The sequence below is a fragment of the Trachypithecus francoisi genome, unplaced genomic scaffold, assembly GCF_009764315.1.
Source record: "Trachypithecus francoisi isolate TF-2019V2 unplaced genomic scaffold, Tfra_2.0 Lachesis_group3, whole genome shotgun sequence".
Lineage (NCBI taxonomy): Eukaryota > Metazoa > Chordata > Mammalia > Primates > Cercopithecidae > Trachypithecus > Trachypithecus francoisi.
In genome coordinates, this window is record NW_022681468.1 from 131293974 (window position 1) to 131315818 (window position 21845).

Below are 21845 nucleotides of genomic sequence, written 5' to 3' on the forward strand. Positions count from 1 at the left end.
GACATTGTAAATTAGAACAACAGATCTAAACCGGCTCTTGCATTTGTACTTATTTGCATATATTAACATTTAACCATAGATAAAATTGGGAACTTTTTGGTTGTACTAATACTGGAAAATAGTTATATCATTTTGAAAACCTCAGTTTACCAGAGTGAAACATACCCCCCTTAAATGTAAACTTTATTCAAGCTTTATGTGAGATTCTTTATGTAATTTTGGCTTCTAAATAAGGCAACCATTCCAGATAAGGAGTAAGATTCATTTATTGTTTCCACAGGGTCTTCAATAAATCTCATCTGATCTTTCGCTTTGATGTTTTAGACTTTATGTCACATTTCACGAAGATTTTTTCCTGGGTTGGGCGAAGTTGTAGATCATCTGTGTTTTCTGAGCAAAATGTCATTCTGAATAGAAAACAGAAAGCAAACACAGCATTATGTTTTAGGTGGAGCTTATTGAAGTGTTTCATCCTTTAGCAAATTCCACTCAATTTGTGTAAGGCATGTGATGTCTTTTTAAAAATGAGATTCTTATGTTCGCAAATATTTTTGTAACTTCAGAGAAAAACAAAACCCAAGTCAGTGAAAGCAATCAGAGTAAGACTTCCTGGGGTTCTACACTGGGATGATTTCGGTTCTGTAAGAAGGAAAGTCCTGGGGCAGCCCTCCTTTGTTCTCCTGTATGACAGCTCACCTAAGATTTGAGGGTGACTATTGCTTCCTTGACCATATTTGCCTTGACTTCAGGGCAAACATTTCTAGTTCTTCAACCCTTCCTCCTAAGGCAGGCTTACCTCCCCAGCCTTCCCTCTGTGGGCAAGCTCCAGCTTGTCAATGCTGTTCTTAAAGGTCCATGGCATGAGGTCACTGTCATGGGTTTCTGCCTGGCTCAGCCCTGTAAGCCCTGCCCCTTCCTGTTATTGGAGCTGACATTGTCCACTAAAGAGGACACCACCATGTGTTTTGGAAACAACAACTAGACTGCTTCGGCCATTGGCCTGGCCCGAGATAATCATTTTGTGTTACTAATTCCAATTGCATCTGTTAAATATATATCTATAGGCATACCTGTAGAAAAATTCTAGTTTATTATTTCTTTCTTCTTTGAATTGCATCTAAGGTCAAGCCTTTACTAAACTGGACTCTTAAAATTTAAAAATACTGTGAGTAATTTGTGAATGCATTCTTAAAAATTCAAATGGTAAAGGAATAAATGAAGTCAAATAGTAAAGAACCTTTTCACCATCGGTCTTCACTAACATCACTCCCCTCTCTACATTTATGGTTTGGTTGATGCATTTCCAGACTTGTTCCTATGCATTTACACATATATTGAGTGGTATCATATTGTATATGTTTTCCTGCAGTTTTTCCTTGGTACCAGAAAATGGCACTCAGAAACTTGCTCATATCAGTATGTAGAAGTCTATTTCACTATTTTTCATCTGCTGCATGACATTCCATTTTAAGGATGTACCACAGTGCATTTTCCTACTGTTAGACATTAAGATTTTCTCAATAATTTACTGTTTGCTTATTATGTATACTATTTATTTAATAGTACTGCAACAAACATTCTGTACATATGTATTCATATATAGCCTTTGTGCATATTTTGATTATGTGCACAGATAATCCAGAAAGACCATAAGATACCTAGAAATAAAATTCTGGCTCAAAGTAGTATGCATATTTAAAATTGTGATAATGTACACTTCGTGAGACCAAGGACTCTGTCTGTTCACTATTTTTTTTTTTTTGAGACGGAGTCTTGCTCTGTCACCAGGCTGGAGTGCAGTGGCAAGATCTCAGCTCACCGCAATCTCTGCCTCCGGATTCAAGTGATTCCTCTGCCTCAGCCTCCCAAGCAGCTGGGATTATAGGCATGCGCCACCACGCCCGGCTAATTTTTTGTATTTTAGTAGATGGGGTTTCACCATGTTGGCCAAGATGGTCTTGATCTCCTGACCTCGTGATCCATCTGCCTTGGGCTCCCAAAGTGCTGGGATTACAAGCGTGAGCCACCGTGCCCGGCCTGTCTGTTCACTATTATACATCTGGTGTCCACAACAGCGTCTGGCATAAGGTAGGTACTCACTGAACATTAGTTGTTGAATGAAATTCCCCTACAAAATGCCTGTAATTTACACTCTCACTAATAGTGTATGAGAATGCCCGTTTCTCCACATCTTTACTAACGCTGGATGTTGTCTATTTTTGAATTCCTGCCAAACGAATGAGTAACCAGTGATAACTTCATTGATTTTTATTTTGCATTTATATGAGTACTGTGGAAATTGAATGTCTTCTCATTAGTTTTAGCCAGTTATTATACTTGGTCTTGCTGTGGGACCAATAGTTTCTTCTTCCTCTTCACCATCTCCACAACCCTACTCATCCCTGGCTTTGTGCCTTTGGGGCAAGAAAACCACCTTCCACTGAATTTCTTCCACGGAGGCACAGAGCAAATTACCTAACCTACTTCTTTTCCCCCTTGCACTTAGCAGCGATTTTAAGAGTGTAGAGTCTAATCTTTCCATCCCGATTCTGGGATTTGGGTCTGCAAAAGGCACTAAAAAATTGGTAGTTGTTATTAGTGTCATGAAATGTATATTATGATTCTCATTTATCACTAAACAACTGAGTCTTGAAGTGAAGTTATTGTGTGAGGCTACACAGATTGTGAGCATTGAAGTTAAAATGGGAGTTTAGGACTGGCTGACACTGGAGTCCATCTGATCCTGCCAGCCATATTGCTTTGCCGGCTGCCTGTCTCCCTGGGAACACCTCTTGGCCTCCTCAAAGCGTGCTGCAGCACTGCCCCGAGTGTACCGGTCTGAACTTTCTTCTTACACTTCCTGGGTTGTGTAATGCTGGACTCTCACTATTCAAAGTGTGGTCTGTGGACCCGCAGCAACAGCATTGCCTGGCCGCTTGTTAGAAATGCAGAACATCAGGCTCACCCCAGACTCACTAAAGCAGAACCTGCATTTTAACAGGGTTCCCAGATGCTTTGTATGCTCGTGAAAGTTTGAGAAGCCCTGGGATGGACCACACCGTTAGTAAAATTAATTCATCTTATTTTCCCGGTTAGGTCCTGGAGTTTATTTCTACCAAGAGCCACAACTCAGATTTTTGTGTGTGTGTGTGTTCTCCAATAGTACCTGGTACTGTGTATACACAGAGGAGGCACTCAGTATTTACAACCTAAAAAAAATTATAGCTGCCATGACCCCCATGCCCCGACGCTTTTTTAGCAGTAACTCCTATAGCCCTAAGGATAGGTTTGATGCATATATATGTTAATGTCCAGCACTGCAACTCTGCTAGATTAGACTGAGAAAATTCAGATTAATGGAACCAAAACTGATGGAAGAAAGAACTGTTGGAAACAGCACACCCTCAACAAATGGGTAATAAATTGAACAAATCCCAGTCAAATCTGGACTGGGACAATTTTGAGCAATGTCCTCAAGCTGTGTAACTTCTGTGAACCTCAGGTTCCTAACCTGCACAGCCAATGCTACCCATTTCAGGGTCACAGCAAAGATCACGTGAGATCAATGCCATGGAGCACCTGATTCAATGCCCACCATGTGTGGGAGCTCTGGAAGCGCCAGGCCCCTCCCTCTCCTCATTTCTTCTTCCGTACCACATGGGTGTGCCCCAGTGGACAGGGTAGTGTTGTGCTTTAGACAACCTTTCAGGTCAAGCCACATGGGATTGTCAGGGTGAGCAGCCACCAAAACTGAGGAATTACTCTCCAGCTAAGAGCACATGGGCAGGGTCAGAGCTCAGAAGAAGCACTGCTCCAATGGGCCAAAGAGTCATGTGAGAAGAGCTCAGTGCAGAAGAAGAACGAGCAGTTTAATCTTCCCAGATTGATCACGTTGGGAGATCCGTTGGCAGACGGCGGAGTATGCTCTTAGTAACTGCCAGGATTTTGCACCCTAGGGAGATAAAATCTCAGAGTGTGGTTGTGTAAGGGACTCGGGGGCAGACATCTGCCACAGGCCTGCTCCTGGCACTGAAACCCAGGAGGTGAGGGAAGAGGGTAGTTCAGAGGTTAGAAGCCTGCTGTTTTCCGCCTCTATGAAGACAAGCCAAAGAGAAACGTGACCTTCGCGACAAGGAAGGTGGGAGAGGAGAGACCGTGTCCTGAATAGAGAAGGGCGGAGAGAGGAGAGGGCCCAGAGACGCCTGGAGTTCTGCCATGGAGAACCACAGATGACAGAAAAGCACAGTCGCTATGGCAAGGTGTGCTGGTGGGCAGCCCTTTGCTCTGCTGCGAGGACTTCAGGGGCGCTGGAGCGTCCTTCCTTTTCTTTTTTTTTTTTTTTTTGAGATGGAGTCTCTCTCCGTGCAGTGCCGCAATCTCGGCTCACTGCAACCGCCATCTCCTGGGTTCAACCAATTCCCCTGCCTCAGTCCCCTGAGTAGCTGGGACTACCAGCGTGTGCCACCACGCCCAGCTAATTTTTGTATTTTTGTATAGACAGGTTTTACCATGTTGACCAGGCTGGCCTTGAACTCCTGACCTCAGGCGATCCACCCACCTAGGCCCCCCAAAGTGCTGGGATTACAGGTGTGAGCCACCACGCCCAGCCCTGTCCTTCCTTTTCTTTGCTCCCCAACCCAACTCCTTCATATCCCTGGAGACTTTGGGGCCACGGGAGATGTTAAATCAAACACAGCAGCATTTCTTAAGGGTGACCCATTGTTCCACATTGGAATTTCTTAGGGCTGTTATTCAACATAACAGCCTAGACCCCTTCCCAAGCCCACCATGAATCTGCAGGTAGGTCGAGGAATTCTGCAAGTGTGTTTGACTTCCCAGTCATTCTTTGGCACCTGACATTTGAAAGATACCACCACAGAGAGGGAGACATATTGAGATTTTTGAGATTGTGATCTGTTGAAAGTGTGTCTTTGGGCAAACAACAAAAAAGAGATGTTGCATCTAGCACAGCACCTTGGAGCGGCAGCACTGACATCACCCGGTGATTCACCTGCACTGAAGCTTGAGAAGCCTCGGGCCAATGTGGCAGTTCTCAGGTTCCAGGGGCAGGCAGCGTTAGCCACGGGCAGTGGGGAGACGCTGGTGTGGGATTCAAAGACCTGGGTGCGAATCCTTGTCCTGGCACCTACGGCTGTGTAAAGTTGGGATAGTCACTTCACCTTTCTGAGCTTCTATACTCCATCACTAGGGCCTAATAATATTCACTGCACCTGATGAACGTGAGTATTAAATTGTGAAACTGCCTGGCACAAGTGGGTGCTTAATAGACGTTAGTAGGAGATTGAATCAGCAGTCACCTTTGCTGGGTTTCTCCTGCTTTGACTCTGATCGTCTTCAGAACGAGGCCTGGGTGGCGGGGCCCTGTGCTCCATGGGATGATGGTCTGGACCGTGTTCCAGACATTGGCCCACACTGCACTGCTTTCCCACTTGAACTTGATCATGATCAGCTCACCGATATCCACATCCAGCGTGATAAGAAAGGAATATGTTTTATTACTAGCAATTCCTTTGCCCCTTGAACACACAAAGAAAATCAGACACAATCAGTTTAGTTGTAACAGGAAAGTGACAGTCACACACATTCAGGATGTGTTATGTTTCCCTGAATGACTTGGGATTTTTGCTGCATTTCCCAAACTAGCGTTCAACAGACTATTGATAGAGCTAGCAGTAGGTGTGCCAGGATAAAAAAGAGATTTCCAGATAATAAAATTGGGAAAACTATACTATTTTCTGTGTTAACACATCAAAAGGGCTCTGAGAAGTCCCGCTATAACAAACCTAGTTAACTTTCTCTGGCTTAGCTTCTAGGAAGAAGCTTCCTTGGAGACAGAGGGGCTTTGGCAATGGCATCCGGACGGTTCAGCTTTCTGTAGGTTTAACATAGTATGCCTACACCATGCACTCTCTCCCACGTAATGCTCCTCCCCCCATATAAATAGAAACCTCTGTTAAAACAGTGAGGCATAACAGTAGTAGAAAAACTACACATAAAAAGGATGCACCCATTTAGAGCAAGATTTAAATGCAGACTCTGAGGTATCGTTATCAGCTTTAGTCACTAATCTCCAAGACATTAACATATCCCAACGTTGACAGAACAGCGAGATGCCCTTTCTGCTCTTGAGAACTATCCCCTGGGAGAGATTTTTGGCTGTGCAGAGGCAGCGCTGGATTTAGGGCGAGGCAGATGGATGGAGGGGTCCCTTGTGTGGCTTGGCATAGCTCTTCCTGAGTATGCTCTTAAGAATTGTTTGGGAATCCCCTTGCCCTGCCAGGTTGTGAGCATCCAGAGGCTGGGGTCCTCTGTATCCTTAGGTAGGTGTTGGACAGAGCACCAACAAATGCTTGCTGAATGACTGAATCAGTGTGATGATCAGAGGTCCAAAGCTGGGGGCAATTTTCGGGAAGCTCAGGACCATCCCTGGAGTGGGTAAGAGGCTAGTGTTACTTCCCAGGGAGAATCCACACTGAGGGCGGAGAGGCCAGAGAGGCTGGGGAGCCTCAGAGCGAGCAGGTGGGTAACAGGGTGAAGGACAGATGGGGAGGCTGGCAGAGCAGGCTGATTGAAATTGGAAATCTGTGCCAAGTCAAAAGATACCACTTTAATTTCTGGGTTATGAACTCACTGGAAAGGCTCTTGGGACCTTCTTGGGAACACCTGCTCTGCCCCTCACCACTCGCCTCTGCACTGCAGGCCCTGGTGGGGCCATCTCTGGTTTCCCTGTCTGTTCAGCCCACAGTGTATAACACTGAGCAGGTGGTGGGACCTGGAGAGGCTGAGGAGGGACTTGAGGGTCTGGGCTTGGGTGAATGTCCTGTCTGACCAGGATGGCTATGTGGGATGGGCTGTGTTTACTAAAGGGGTTGTTTCTGAAGCACCAAATATTTATTTATGTTCGCAAAAAGAAACAAACACTAAGAGTCGATTTGTGGACCAAGAGTTTTCTGCTTAGGTAAGAGCTAGCTCAGGTAGTATCTGGCACCTACCCCAGTGCCCTGTACGGTGATTGGTGCTCAAATGCTCAAGCCTGTGTAAGCTAAAAATAAAATTCTAAGCCCCCCAACCATCTGAATGGACCCCTCCTCTCAGCCAAGGGCATTCCAAAGTTAATCTGAAAAACAAGTTCAAGGCCATGGTGGGAAGGGGAGTTGGGGCATGCCTCATTGTACTCTCCTCCCTTTGGAATCCAGGCACAACTGACAAGCATTAACATTAAAACCCAGATTTTAAGACTGATGAAGCAGACTTTTTGTAGCAATAAGACACCAAATTCCAGCCAGAGTCTAGTATAGCATCACATGACAGACAGCAGGCCCTGAAAGAAATTAAACGATTTTACCCTAAAATATATTTCTTTGACGTATTTTGAAAGGGCCCTGAACAACTGTCTCTTGGGGGGAAAATCCACATTCTGTAGAGAATTCCCTTCCCTTTCCAGGTCTTTTCACTGATCCGGGAGAGAATTAACTAAGTCTGGCACCTTTTTAAGTCTGATAAGAAACATTTACAATCAATTCTCTCTGAAGCCTGCTACCTGGAGGATTCATCTGCATAATAAGAACCTTGGTCTCCACAACCCCTTATCTTAATCCAGACACTCCCTTCTATTGATTATAGATCTTTAGATAAACTCATTCAACCAATGCCAATCAGAAAATCTTTGGATGCACCCGTGACCTGGAAGTTCCCCTGCACCCCCAACCCCAAACCCCTTTGAGTTGTCCTGCCTTCCTGGACCAAACCAGTGTACATCTTACAAGTACTGATTGATGTCTTATATCTTCCTGTAATGTATAAAACCAAGCTGTAGCCTGACCACCTTGGATACAGGTCACCAGGACCTCCTGAGGCTGTGTCATGGGCGTGTCTTTAACCTTGGCAAAATAAACTTCTAAACTGATTGAGACGTGTCTCAGATACTTTTTGGTTTACATCTGGAATAAAGTCGTTGTATCTGGCCTGACTCTTGGAAATTACAGAGTCCATTTATACTCTTGCAAGAAAAATAAGCGTGTCACCGCGCTAGGGGGCTACACCTCCTACTCACAGAGTGATGGGAATTTTCTGCATTTTCTCTTTTGTTCCGAGTAGTGACATGGTAAAAGTTGTTTGTATTGGTGTCTCAGTTTGGTTGATGAACTGGATCTTGAACTGGTAATGATAAACTAGAGAGAGGGAGAGAGAAAGAGAGAGAGAATTTAAGCAGGACTTTTCAATTTAAAAATCTCTTATTTCTTAAAATTTAAACATGTAGAGGGAAAAGTTTGGATAGACAGATATCAAAATGTTAACAACATTTTTTTTTTTGCTCCTGAATGGTGGTTTATCTTCTTGTTTTTCCTTCTCTGTATTTCCTAAATGTCTACACAGGACTTCTATTGTGTTTGTAATGTAATAATGATAAATATTCACCAAAAAAAGTGGCAGAATAGGAGTATAGGATATCTGGCATTCTCATTGATTTCTAGATGCAAGTTCTGTTGTAATATTTCATGTGTTTGGCGAGGGTCTCCTTCTGTAAATCAAAGAATATATGCCTTTTAGGCATTTGACAAGGCAAGAGGGAACACATTGCCATTTTACACTATTGCTGCTGTCTGATGGGGTGTGTTTCAGGGTGGGGCAGAGCTCCAGCTAGGAAATATATGCCCTAGTGACCAAATATTTATATTCTGGGGCAGTTCCTGGAAACAAGCTCTGTGAGGTTCAATGAGTGTATTTCCTAATAGAAATAACATAACTCTAGTTCTAGAACTTGGGCCTAGAAGCTTTCTGTTTTATCAAATGTCCAGAATCAGAATGTCCTCCTACTGACGAATTGGTTGGAAGAGGATAATTTATTTTATTCTTCTTTACCGAATACAGTCTACATTTAGTTACTGAAAGCAAATGGCTTACTATTAGACAGGCGTTGTTAAATACATTGCATCATTAAATATTAAATACATTTTTGCATTGTTGAATACATTGCAACATCTCATTTCCTTATCACAACCCTATGATGTAGGCATTGTTATTATCACCCCTGTTTTATAAATAAGAAAACTGGAGCTCAGGTAGATGAAAGTGACTTGCTCAAGGTCAAATAGCAGCATCTGTGCTCTTAGCCTCCCTCACCCTAGATAGTGTTGGCTTAGCTTGCATGGTGGCACAGCTATGGAGCTGTTTTGAAAATTATCCTACCTCATTCCAAAATGGCTGATTACTGCTTGGACTTCTTTCTCTTGTCTCCATATTCTCCCCAGTGGATTCCCCAGGGTTGGATACAGGGTCCAGCTTCCAGACCAGGATTGGCTTTTGTTTTGTTCTGGGTTTTTTTTTTTTTTTTTTTGGAGACAGGGTCTCTTTCTGTCACTCAGGCTGGGGTGCAGTGCCACCTCGGCTCACTGCAGCCTTGACCTCCTGAGCTCTCTTGTCTCCATATTCTCTAAGTATCTACAGTGTTCTAGCTCCATGATTGCAAACAGGCTTAATATGGAATGTTAATTCCATTTGATTGATATTAACTGCCTAGAGCCCTGTGTTGAGATGGATTCTGAGGCCATGTTCAGGCTTGTGGCAAGATGAGTGTCTGGCTTGGGCAAAAGATAAGGGATTTATGGAATGCTTGCTGTGTATTTTTCTTTCCTGTTTAGACAGTGGTTAATCCATGAATCCTAACAGTGCCTTGCACACAGTAGGTGTTTAATAAACTTTTGTGGGATGAATGAACTGATGGTTTGCTTGGGGGGTGACGTATCACAATGCACATTAACATCTAACAAGATGGAAATCACCCGTGAGGATTCAAGACCTGAGTTTCAAGCTTTGTGGTAGGAGAATTTTAAAAAATTAGATCATGGTAACTAGGCACTTGACCATCCATTCTTTGTACCCAGCATGTGGAAATTCATCTCTTCATCGATCAATCTACTAACTCTTAAGTGGTACCATTTCTGCTGGAGGTTGGTAGCTATACAGCAAGCCCAGCAGAGGGTATTGCCAATGCTGTGTTGCTAACACATCAGCTCCAGTGTCCTGGTATGCCGGTATTGCTGAGTTTCCAGATTACACAGTCCTATCCTTGGCATAAACTAATCTTCCCATTTGGATTTTGTGTTTAATTTGCTCATGTGAGTGGGGATATCTCTTGGGTTTACCAAAGGGGTTATCTCTGAAGCACCAAATGTTTATTTAGGTTCACAACAAGAGGCAAATACTAAGAGTTGATTCGTTGGCCAAGAGTTTTCTGCTTTAGGTAAGAGCTAGCTCAGGTAGTATCTGATACCTACTACAGTACCCTATACACCAGTGGTCCCTAAGAGCTAGCTCAGGTAGTATCTGATACCTACTACAGTACCCTATACACCAGTGGTCCCTGGCCTTTTGGGCACCAGGGATGGGTTTCATGGAAGACAGTTTTTCCATGGACTGGTGTGGGGGCAGGGAGGATGGCTTTGAGATGAAACTGTTCCACCTCAGATCATCAGGCATTAGATTCTCATAAGGAGTGCACAACCTAGATCCCTAGCATGTGAAGTTTACAATAGGGTTTGTGCTCCTGTGAGAATCTTATGCTGCCACTGCTCTGACAGGAGGCAGAGCTCAGGTGGTAATGCTTGATCACCCGCCGCTCACCTCTGGCTGTGAGGCCCAGATCCTGATGGCTCACAGTCCGTGGCTCGGGGGTTCAGGACCCCTACTGTAATACAATAGATGCTCAAATCCTGCTATAATACAATAGATGCTCAAATCCCAAGCCTGGAATGAAGTAATTTGATGCCCTCAAGATGGCAAAAGAGGCTGTGGGTGAGAAGTAAGAAAAGAGCTGGCTAGGCACGGTGCCTCACACCTGTAATCCTAGCACTTTGGGAGGCTGAGGTAGGTAGATCATGAGGTCAAGAGATTGGGACCATCCTGGCCAACATGGTGAAACCTCGTCTCTACTAAAAATACACAAATTAGCCAGGCGTGGTGGCAGGTGCCTGTAGTCCCAGCTAGTCGTTAGGCTGCGGTAGGAGAATTGCTTGAACCTGGGAGGCGGAGGTTGCAATGAGCCAAGATTGCACCACTGCACTCCAACCTGGATGACAGAGCGAGACTCTGTTTCAAAAAAAAAAAAAAGAAAAGAAAAGAGCTACAGGTGCAAGTCCTGGGAAAGGTCCCTAAACTCTTGGGTGGCACCACTGGAGAGAGGGACTTAGCCCATCACCCCAGAAGCCTCTGGAGACGTCTTACACTATTTGGGGGTTGTCAAGGACACTCTGTAACAAGGGAACAGTCTTATAAAGTCAAACTGAGACAAAAAGGACAGTTCTTTCCAAACACAGTTTCCAAAGAAAGAACTTTCCAAAGTGGGGGAGGGGGTAAGATGTGGGAGGACTGGCCTTGGGTTAACCTCCTTATAAGTAGTCAGGACATCTTCCAGAGAACTCAAGGAACACTCACAGTAACCAATCTTCAATTCAGTTTCATATGATATGTAGTAATTGGAAGTCAACTGTGTGTTCAGCCCAGTGTTAAATGCAAGTAAAAGCATATAATGGCAGTATGCGTGGTAATAACATTGGCTAATATCTATTTTGGCTTTTGTCAGGTGCTTTGCATCTGTCATCTCACTTAACCCTCAAACAAATGAAACTATTATTATCTCATTTTAGAGAAGAGGAGACTGAAGCGCAGAGAAGTTAAGTGACTTTTCTGGGATCACACAGCTGGTAAGTTGTATATGGCTGGGGCATCAGCTCTCACAACCTGACTCCAGAACTTAAACTTCTACATGTTTATACCCAGGACCACTAGCTTTATATACTCTAAGGAAAAAGCTGAATTGTGGAAAGAGATTTAAGTTAAAAAATGTCATAACATTTGTTTAAAAATAAACTGAAAACACCTGAAATATTCAGTAATAGAGGATGGCTATGAACTAATAATAGCAATTATGATAACTACCACTTAGCTCTTCACCATGTCCCAGACATTGAGCTAATAGTTTCACATAATTATCTCATTTCTCTTTACAACAACTTTATAAGATGCCTACTTTGTCTTCCCTCCCACATCATTTTACAAAGGAAGAAGCTGAGGCTCAGAAAAAGTTAAGTAGCTTGTCGTTGTCACGTGGCTAATAACTGATGAAGCTGCAATTAGAAGTTAGTCTGCTGATTCTCAGTTCATCGTCCCAAACATGTGATTTACTCTTATGAAGCCATTAAAAACTATTTTTGGAGTGATTTCAATGCTTATGAAAGAAGTGAAGAAGAAAACAAAAACAAAAAAACACAGGCTATGAAATTGTCTAGTGTGAGACCAACTCTGCAAAACGGAATGTGTAGAAGTAGGGGAATTCACAAAAAATATTAACAGTGCTTATCGCTGGAGAGGGCAGAGTGGTCATTTTTATTCTCTTCTTTATGTTCTTCTGCAAGTTTCATGTTTTTTTGCAGTAAACATGTATTCTAATTGGAATCCTATTGGAAAAAGAAAGAGCTTTTACAAGTATTGAAAAAGAAGAAAAAAAGAACTAGAAGCTGCAGCCCTTTGTGGCCTCTGCCTTGTCTCGTGGGCATCTGTGTCCATGTCTTATCTCCCCAAAGGCAGTCTCAGAACCACACTATTGCTTGTATCTCCACAAGGGCACAGCACACACCAGGCGTCCAAGGAGTACTTAACAGGTCTCTGAGTGAAGAACGCCATGGATATATAACTGCATTAAAGACACCAAGAATGAGAAAATAGCTTCCGGTTTTTGAGATCCTACTATGCGTCAAGCTACACACTAAGTGTTTTACATACATCATTTTTGTCCTCATAACAAGCTAAATAATGGTGCCCTGCTGGGTAGTGTCCATCTGCTCCCTCTACCCCTGCTGTCCTCATCCACTCTGCCCTCCACTGCTCAGCTCTGAGCCTCAGGATCAGATCCCTTAGGCTGCATCTGCCAGGCTCCCTCATCGATTGGTTTCTGGTTGGGTGTGACCACTGGAGGGAGAGGCACTAGCAGGAGATCAGGGCGGAGAAGAGAGGCAGGGGCGTTTTCCCTCTGCTCCCCCGTGCTCTGGAGCCTGACTGCGCAGTCACTGCCCTCCCACGATTAGCAGTAGCCCCTCCTCCATGGCTTCGGTTCTCCCACGGCCAGTCCCTTCCCTGGCTCCATCCATCCTGCTGTTAGAAGCAGGGAGCAACCTCAGTCCTTGTTGGTTTCCTTAACACTGTCCACCCCTCTGTAAAGAGTCCCACTTGCTTTCTTCAACTGATCTAGGCCAGTGGAGTCCTGTTTTCTGCTGAGACCTAGACTGACACAATGTTAATTATCCTGGTGAATATAAATAAGGAAGTGGAGGGTTGGAGACCTATAGTTATCCAGATAGTTCAGTGGAGCAGGATTAAAAGCCAGGTGCGTCTAATTCCAAAAGACCCTTTCTATACCGCCTGCTGTTTTGGTTCTGCAAGCTGAGTCTGTCCCTTGAAAGCAAATGGCCAACAGCCCCTGAAGAAAAGTTGTGGTTGAACACCTGCTTCCAATGAAGCTACTAAGACCAAGTGCCTGCCAGCTCTGAGCCCTTGACATCCATCCTGGGCTATTGCTGCCACAGAGGATGCTCTCCTGTCCCCTAAACGTCTGGCCCCCGAGCCGGGGAAAATGTTTCATGTCCTTGTCTTGGCGATATACTTTTTCTTCCCTTTTCCTTAAATTGTGAGTAGGAGGAGATTGATTTCTGCATTTAAGATGCTATGATTCCACGATTTTGGGAGAAGGTGCTTGTGTAAAACTCAGGAGTCAGCTTTAGAGGATCCAAAGTCCCCTTTAGCTTGCACATCCTATGAATGAGAATTGCCTGTCTCCACAACATGTGTCCCTAGAGTAGCACCTCTTCAGGAGGGTGGAACCTGCCAAGGTGTGTGGGCTGTGAGGAGCCAAGCCAGCGTGCTTTCTGAGGCTCCTGAGGGAATGGGCTGTGGACAGAACCTGCACTGATGGCTGAGGCACCCTTGAGTTTGCAGGAGCACTCCTGAGAAAGTCCATGTCTGCACAGGGAATCTTGTGTGACTGCACATTTTTAGAGAAATCTTTAAATGAAATTAACTTTAAATATAAATGAGTCTTTCATGCTGAGAACTAGTTCCTCCTCCTCCTCCTCCTGCTCCTCTTCCTTCTCCTTCTTCCTCTTCCTCTTTTGTAGAGATGAGGTCTCCCTATGTTGCTCAGGCTGGTCTCAAAATCCTAGGCTCACACTATCCTCCTGTCTTGGCCTCCCAAAGTGTTGGGATTACAGGTGTGAGCCACCACACCCGGTCCTAATCATTTACTCTTATTTGGATTTTTGTAAGTGTTTTTCTTTAGAAAAGAAAAGACAATTTGCCTGTCATTCTACCCTGCCACCCCCAACACAGTGATGCTATTACAAAGATTAAGGAAAAAAGTTGAGTGATTTTGCTCACTTTACCTTATGACATGTTTAATATGGACATTAAAAAATGATTTGGGGAAAATGCTTTTGATCCTGTGACTGCAAAGAGACCAGTACAACATACTCCCAAGTTCTGGCAGGAGAAATTATTTCAGGTCTTAAAGATGAAAGGCATGAAATAGTTCATTGACCTCGAATGTGACCAGGGAAACTCCATCTAGAGCAGAAATCTGAGGCCTCTGGAGAGTCTCCTCACTAGGAAAAATCCTGGATTGTAACCCTGTGTGGACCCTGCTGGTGCCATTTAAAAAAGGAAAACATATATATATATATTTTTTTTTTTTTTTTTTGAGACGGAGTCTCGCTGTGTCGCCCAGGCTGGAGTGCAGTGGTGCGATCTCGGCTCACTGCAAGCTCCGCCTCCCGGGTTCCTGCCATTCTCCCGCCTCAGCCTCCGAGTAGCTGGGACTACAGGCGCCCGCCACCACACCCGGCTAGTTTTTTGTATTTTTAGTAGAGACGGGATTTCACCGTGTTAGCCAGGAGGGTCTCGATCTCCTGACCTCGTGATCCACCCGCCTCGGCCTCCCAAAGTGCTGGGATTACAGGCTTGAGCCACTGCGCCCAGCGGAAAAACTTATATTTCTTTTCACAAGATCAGGTTATTGAATTTATGAAAAGAGAATATATTTCTCTCTATTTTTTGCCTCCCAGAAACAATGATTCTGAATCATTAGATGTGGGCTCTGGGAGATATTATGACTCTCTGCAAACATCAAAGAGGGCTCCCCCCACCCACCCCGCCGCAGTGTATGGATTTCTCTCATGGAGATGGTAGGAATGAGACTTCTTGTGTTTTCTCCAAGCTCAGAAGGCTTGTTCCTAGACCCGAAATGCCTCTAACTCAGAGGGAAGCTGAAGGTCACAGGACTGAGGGACCCAGGATGGTGTTGTCCAGGGTGTTGCTGCGCAAAGAAGGCAGCCAGTGCCAGCAAGGCTGAATGAAAGTGAATTAAGTCAGAGCAGGTGCAAGTGAAGAAGAAAAAGGGAAAGTGATTTTGTAAACCTTTGTTTATAATAGCTGTATGTGTATGTATTTTCGTGGCCACATTTGGGTTTTAACTGTACAGTCCCATTTATGTGATGCCCTGATGTCATGAGACTGGATGCTTGCCCCTTTCTTTTTTAAATTAAATTGAATTTTTTTGAAACAGGATCTCACTCTGTCACCCAGGCTAGAGTGCAGTGGCACCATCATGGCTCACTGCAGCCTTGACCTTCTGGGCTTAAGCAGTCTTCCTGCAGCCTCCCAAGTAGCTGGGACTACAGACATGCGCCACTCTATCTAGCTAATTTTTAATTCTTTTGTAGAGATGGGGTCTTGTTTTGTTGCCCAAGCTTGTCTTGAACGCCTGGGCTCAAGTGATCCTCCCACCTTGGCCTCCCACAGTGTTGGGACTTCAGGCATGAGCCACCATGCCTGGCCAACACCTGCCCCTTCTGTGGGGGGTCTGTTGCTGTCTGTGAGTGGTGGAGATCGGGGAGTGTCTGTGTGTGGCCAGGACTGTTGTGCTGACTGGCGTCCTGTTGCCAGCTCTTTGTGCTGTGGGTGGAATAAGGGTCCTCAAAGGATAGACAGAGCCCAGGGGGTTTGAGTCCTCTCTGTCGCCTGCTACCTTGTGATCTTGAGACCACATAGCCTATCGGGGGCTCCATTTCCTCATCTGTGAATGCGGATTAAAAACTCTCTTGTAGTGTCGCTGTAAGAGTGTGATAAGATGGCGATGAAAAAATGCCTGTATTCCAGAAGGTGTTAATCGGGTGTTACCTACTTCCTTCCTTCACACTGAACTGACTGGGGCAGGTTTTCAGACCCACCTGCAGGTCCCAGGCTAGTGGTTCATCCCCATGTCTGTTCTCACCTCTTCCTTGGTACCCACATAGGTTTTGTCATTATGTCAAGGTCATAAAAGTGGTTGGCAGCAAGGCCAAGATTCTTGACACTCCTTATCCCAACCCCAAGCCTGTGCTGTCTACGACATCTGCCCCTCCCCCTCCCCGCTTCTTCTGGAATTCTCCCTGAAGTCAGTGGAAACCTTCCAAAGAAGAAGCTGAGAAAAGCCAAAAACAGACTGCCCGAGTCACAGTTTGGCTCGTCATCTTGCCGACCAGCAGGAAAGGGTGCTCTCATGGCTGCTGTGAGCAACAGAAGCAAGTGTCCCTCACCCCCCACCCAGGGAGTCTGGAGTACAGGGGGAAAGGGCAGCATGGGGAGGACAGGAGAAGAGGGGAGAAGATACAGAAGAGGGAGTGTGGAAGGAGGGCAGAGACGAGGAGGCGGGACACGCAGCTGGAATGCCGCAGGAGGGAGAGGCACTCAGTGGAGGGGCCTTGGTCCTATGCCCGAGGCCAAGGTCAGTGAAAGGCGCAAAGGCTGGGATTCAGTGTGGTGCTTCCTGCTCACAAATTGTGTGACTTTGCCCTGACCGTGTCTGTGTGTGTCTGTGTGTGTATGTGTGTGTGTGTGTGTGTGTGTCTCGGGGTTGCTGTGAGGCTCCAGTGGGAAATGAACTAATGTGTACAACACATCCAGCCCAGTGCCCAGGCAGAGTGCCCCCCGAGGGCCCCTTCCCTCCCCTCCACCCGGTGACCTCATCTGACTGCTCTGAGGATGAAATGAGAGGAGGTGCTGGCGAAACAGCGTTTACTCCGTACAGATCCGTTTCCCTCCCCCTCCCTTAAAAACAGGATTCCAAACTGGTAAAGGTTCCTTGTGAGAGAGTGAGAATGGAAGTGGGCGATACATTGCCTCGTTTCACTCAGCGACTGTTTCCCACTTCTCTCTGGCTACTGCTGTACTCTCGCAGTGTTTACCCGAGTTCTGGCGTACGGTTGTAGAAAATAGATCCTTTGATGGTTTTGTCGAAATATCTTGGGAGCCAGAGGAATTCAGGCCAAGTTAGTCATCCTTTGTGAAACTACAATCAGGAGGCGATGTTTATCTTGCCCAACCAGACCCTGCACTAAAATACATAGTACATTAGATGTTTTTGAAAAATAGGCCTTGTGGTTTCTCTGTAGGCCCGGGTTGGTCAAGTCCGCTCTCTTAAGAGTGTAATATGTACTCATCAAAATGCTGGAGGTGGCTGGTGAAATAGACTTTGGGGGCCCAGGTCGGTTATGAGCATGGTTGTGATGGGCGGGGAGTGGTGTAGCTGTGGTGGCCTAGATTAAAATCATCATCCTAGCACCACCAACAGACCTCTCCACAGCGATGGAAATGTTTTATTTCTGTGCTCTCTGATGCAGCAGCCACGTCTTCGAGCACTTGAAAGGTGGCTTGTGTGACTGACAAACTAAATTTTTGGTTCCATTTAATTTAAAGTAACTTAGATTTGGATTTAAATAGCCACATATGGGTTGTGGCTACCATATTGGACAACATAGCATTATACAGATAGCAGTATCCCATGAGCAGCTGCTTCAAACAGGCGAATCTCGCATGGGTGCACTTTCCAGCCATGCCCAGGGCGGCTTGATGTGACCACAGAGACGTTACTCTCCACTAGCAAGTGAAACTGGGTTGAGCGGGTGAGGAGTTTGCTCACTGGAGGAGCTGAAGCAGAACTGGGGAGCATTTGTAGGGGAGCAGAAAAGGAGAGGGTGTGGGCTGGGCGCGGTGACTCACACCTGTAATTCCAGCACTTTGGGAGGCCCAGGCAGGTGGATCACCTGAGGTCAGGAGTTAGAGACCAGCCTGGCCAACACGGTGAAACCCTGCCTCTACTAAAAATACAAAAATTAGCTGGGCGTGGTGGTGCACGCCAGTAATCCCAGCTACTTAGGAGGCTGAGGCAGGAGAATCACTTGAACCCTGGAGGTGGAGGTTGCAGTGAGCCAAGATCACGCCACTGCCCTCCAGCCTGGGCAACAGAGTGAGACTCAGTCTCAAAATAAAAAGTAAGAAAGAAAAGGAGAGGGTGTGGCGCAAGCCACAGCTCATCACTGGAACCTCCATCCGGGCTGGGGCTTTTGGTTCCTGATCAGTTTCAGGCAGTCCTCCTACCTTTAGCCTCCTCCTCACTGGATGTTCCCAGGAGCAAGATAAGTAGTCGGTAATAAAGAGACACAAATGTGGTCTCCAAGAGGCTCATCTCAGGTTAGTCTCCACCAAGCACCCTGAAGGTAGGACTGTGTTTGAAGAATGCACAGATGGATGAGTACATTGGTGTTGGTAGCTGGTGGGTGAGATAATCATGCCCTAATGCAATTCTTTGGTCTTCCTTCATAAGAAAGGGATCCCTGTGAGTTCACAGCAGCAGGGGATGGTGTCGGGCTCTGGGGCCGTTGGCGAATGGGAGACGCTCGGCCTGGCTCATGCCTACTGCTCTTGTTTCCCCTTCTTCCTTCTTTTGCGGCTTCCCTTCCCCATCTCCTAGCCCCCAGTAGATGTCCTAGGGCTGGGCCAAGTCTCTCATTTCAAATGAAGTGCCCAGTTTGGCCCTGAAAGATGAAAAATGACCTCTTTTCTTCCCAGCTGATTTCAAGGAGAAAGCAATCTCCCCACCCTTCTCTTCCATACCCCTTCTCACCCCCACACGCAGACCAGCGGCAGGTTACAGAGCAGGTAAAAATCACTTCGCTCACTGTTTGGAGGCCCCAGGTCTAAATGCCAGGTCTGCCAAGAGCTTTTTGTGTCTGGACAAATGATTTTCCCCATCTAGGCCTTGGTTTCCCCATCTGAAAAACGGCAGGGTTGAACCGCTCCTCATGATGCGAACATTCCATGATTAAAATAGATCCAATGTAATGTGATTATCTAAGAGGCTTAATCACTCCAGGAGGCATTGCCATTTAAAAGAGGAGCTGGTTAACCCAAATGAGTCTCTAATTGTCAGCCTGCAGCGGAGGAGCTCCCCGAAGCAGGAGGACTTACAAATTCCCTCACCTGCGTGCTGCCATCTCCTCCAGCCCGAAGGGACCGCCAGCGGAGGGACCCTTGGCCCAAAAGATCCTGCCCTCACACAGACTACTCTTCAGATGCTATGAGCACCCACAAGAAATTTCTGTCATTCCTAGACCTGCTTGGCTCACAGGAGGGAAACCTGGGTGGAGAGGAGAAGTTCAGATACACAGAGAAATCCTGTGCCTCAAAACTAAGCTGCCTGGGAGTTTGAACTCACTGCTGAGAGTCAGGCGGCCCTGTTCCAGGTCTCCTTACAGCCACACAGCTGTGGACGCCCCACGCGAGTTTTGCTTTCCTCCTCTTTAGAATGGGATAATAATCCACTCTGCCATCCTCGCCTGGCTGTTGTGAGAACCACAAGGAGTCGGTGGCTGCATCGAATGTTTTGTGTAAAATGCTTTCTGAAAGCAAAGTGGTGGCGACAGCACGTTCACTTTCTCCAGATACAAATATCTGCATGGTAATAGTCAAACAGCACATCAGATTGCCTCTCCCAGCGCTGGAGAGGCTGTGCGATGAAACAGTAAGATGCTAAATCACTCCCGAGCTGTTTAAAGGATTAGGCAGAAATGTTAATGGCAACAGATGTTGGCTTGTTCCCTCCAGGAGGATTTAGGTTTCAGTGGAGTAGTTCTCTGCTGGCCTCAGCCTAAGACGTGGCCACAACGCTTTCTACGATCTTCCATTCAACCCAGAGAGGTGCCGGGCCCACTTTCTGGCCGGAGGTTAAAAATCTGGCTGGGAAACACTGGAAGCTGAATCTTGTCTTGGGAGCGCCTCAGGGTGAATATCATATCCTATCAGATCAACTGATTCAAATCTTAGAAGGAATGCAATGCAGTCTAGAATCCAGTTTTTTTCACGGGGGCCCCGAAGAGAGATGAAAGAACTGGGTTCTAGGGTGTGTTTGGAGACGCCTCAAGTCCCTGTACAGTGAGATCTGGGTGGCCCAGGTAAACTGCGTGTGGCCGTGCAGATCTAACATTCTAGGGGAGCATGAAAATGGATAGAGAGGCCAACCCAAGGATCGTTTCAGAAATTATCAAGGTTTCTCCTCTTAGCCCTTGGCCGCAAGGTGGCCACACTCTTGGGACAGGAGAAAGGCTGTGTCAGCATCGCTGTCTGGAGCCTGCACAGTTTCAGAAACACTGCAACAGCAGAGCTGAAGCACCTCCAGGAAAAGAACCAAGGAAACTTCATTGGCCCAAGGGAACCAAGGGAGCCAAGGGCCCAAGGGAATGAGCCCTGTGGGCAGGGAACTGCATCCTGCCCTTCTGAAGGCTCCCCGGCTCCACACTCACCTTTGAAGGGGGACTGGGCTCGCGTCACGAGGAAGAGCCTCTTGCTCTTGCTCCGCGGCTCCTGGCGGACGTGGTAGCCCAGCGTGTTGCAGCGGCCCTTCTTGCAGCTCAGGCACAGGCCCTGGCTGAAGCTGTCCATGTCGCTGCACAGGTAGGCCACGCTCTGCGTGCCGGCGTGCAGCAAGGAGTCGATGAAAAGGTGCACTGATCGCTCGTGGGAGCATTTTATGGTCTGGGTGATGGCTGGAACACAGGGCAAGAAGGATGTTATCACCTTAACCCAAAGCAGCCTCAACTCATAGGCTCACCTTTTTTCTCAGCCCACAGGAGGTTAGAAGTAGCACACAGAACAGGCAGGGGTGGGCTTGTCAGGGCAGACCCCCTGACAACAGCGGGATGTGACAACTGACCGAAACTAAGGAAAGTAGACCCTTTGAGTCATGTAGTGTCAGGCAAAATCCCAGGCATTGCCGGGATCCTGAGAGCACTCCTCTATGACAGTGTGTTACAGTAGGTGTTTTAATAGGCACCCAAGTCACTAAGGAAAGATCAAATTCATTAAGAGAGCAGGTTAGTGTAATTTATTATAGAAATATTTCTATCTTAAATGAGATAATTGAAAATGCCCAGGTGCTGATGCCTGGAGGGTGGGTTTTCTGGAACAGACTTGCGTGGGACACCTTTTCTCTTAATATAACTAGATCCACGAGACAATCTCGTGGCACTCTGATGGTCTGGAGAATGCTGAGGCCTCTCGACAATGTCTACCTTGTGTCCCAAGGCAGCCATTGCATCCCTTAGGTAACAGGCCTGTGAAACCAGCACAACAATTGGATTTGGAAGGACACTTCCCAGTAACCAGGTCTGGACAGGCCTCACCCCCAAAACAAGCTTATGAGGTTGATCTACCAAGAATTTGCCCCTTGTTTTTTTTTTTTTTTTTTGACTCTCCAAACTTTAATCTAATCTGTAGTAAATAATTCTCAAGGGATGTTGAGGAACCACCACAAGATATGTGAAACATTTGCTGTAAAGGGACAGCACAGGTGACTTTGCCAAAACCTAGTTCCCCGGGTGTCTGGAGGTTAAATGCCAAGATTAGTTATCGCAGTCCGTGGACGCTAGCAGCTGCATTCCTGGGGCACCTACTAGGAGACTGTG

The 21845-nt window shown here is 46.2% G+C and overlaps 1 protein-coding gene across 3 annotated transcripts in view; it reads right to left on the reverse strand.

Moving 5' to 3' along the window:
* Positions 1–248: 248 nt before the first annotated feature.
* LIPC (lipase C, hepatic type) overlaps positions 249–21845 on the reverse strand; it is a 162232-nt gene continuing 140635 nt past the window's right edge. For all 3 annotated transcript variants that reach the window (XM_033189968.1, XM_033189969.1, XM_033189970.1), the window contains 4 exons: positions 20685–20927; positions 8075–8192; positions 5319–5537; positions 249–407 (listed from right to left, as the gene is read on the reverse strand). In XM_033189968.1, coding sequence (XP_033045859.1) covers positions 296–407; positions 5319–5537; positions 8075–8192; positions 20685–20927 — 692 coding nt within the window. In that variant the 3' untranslated portion in view covers positions 249–295. The remainder of the gene's footprint in view (positions 408–5318; positions 5538–8074; positions 8193–20684; positions 20928–21845) is intronic.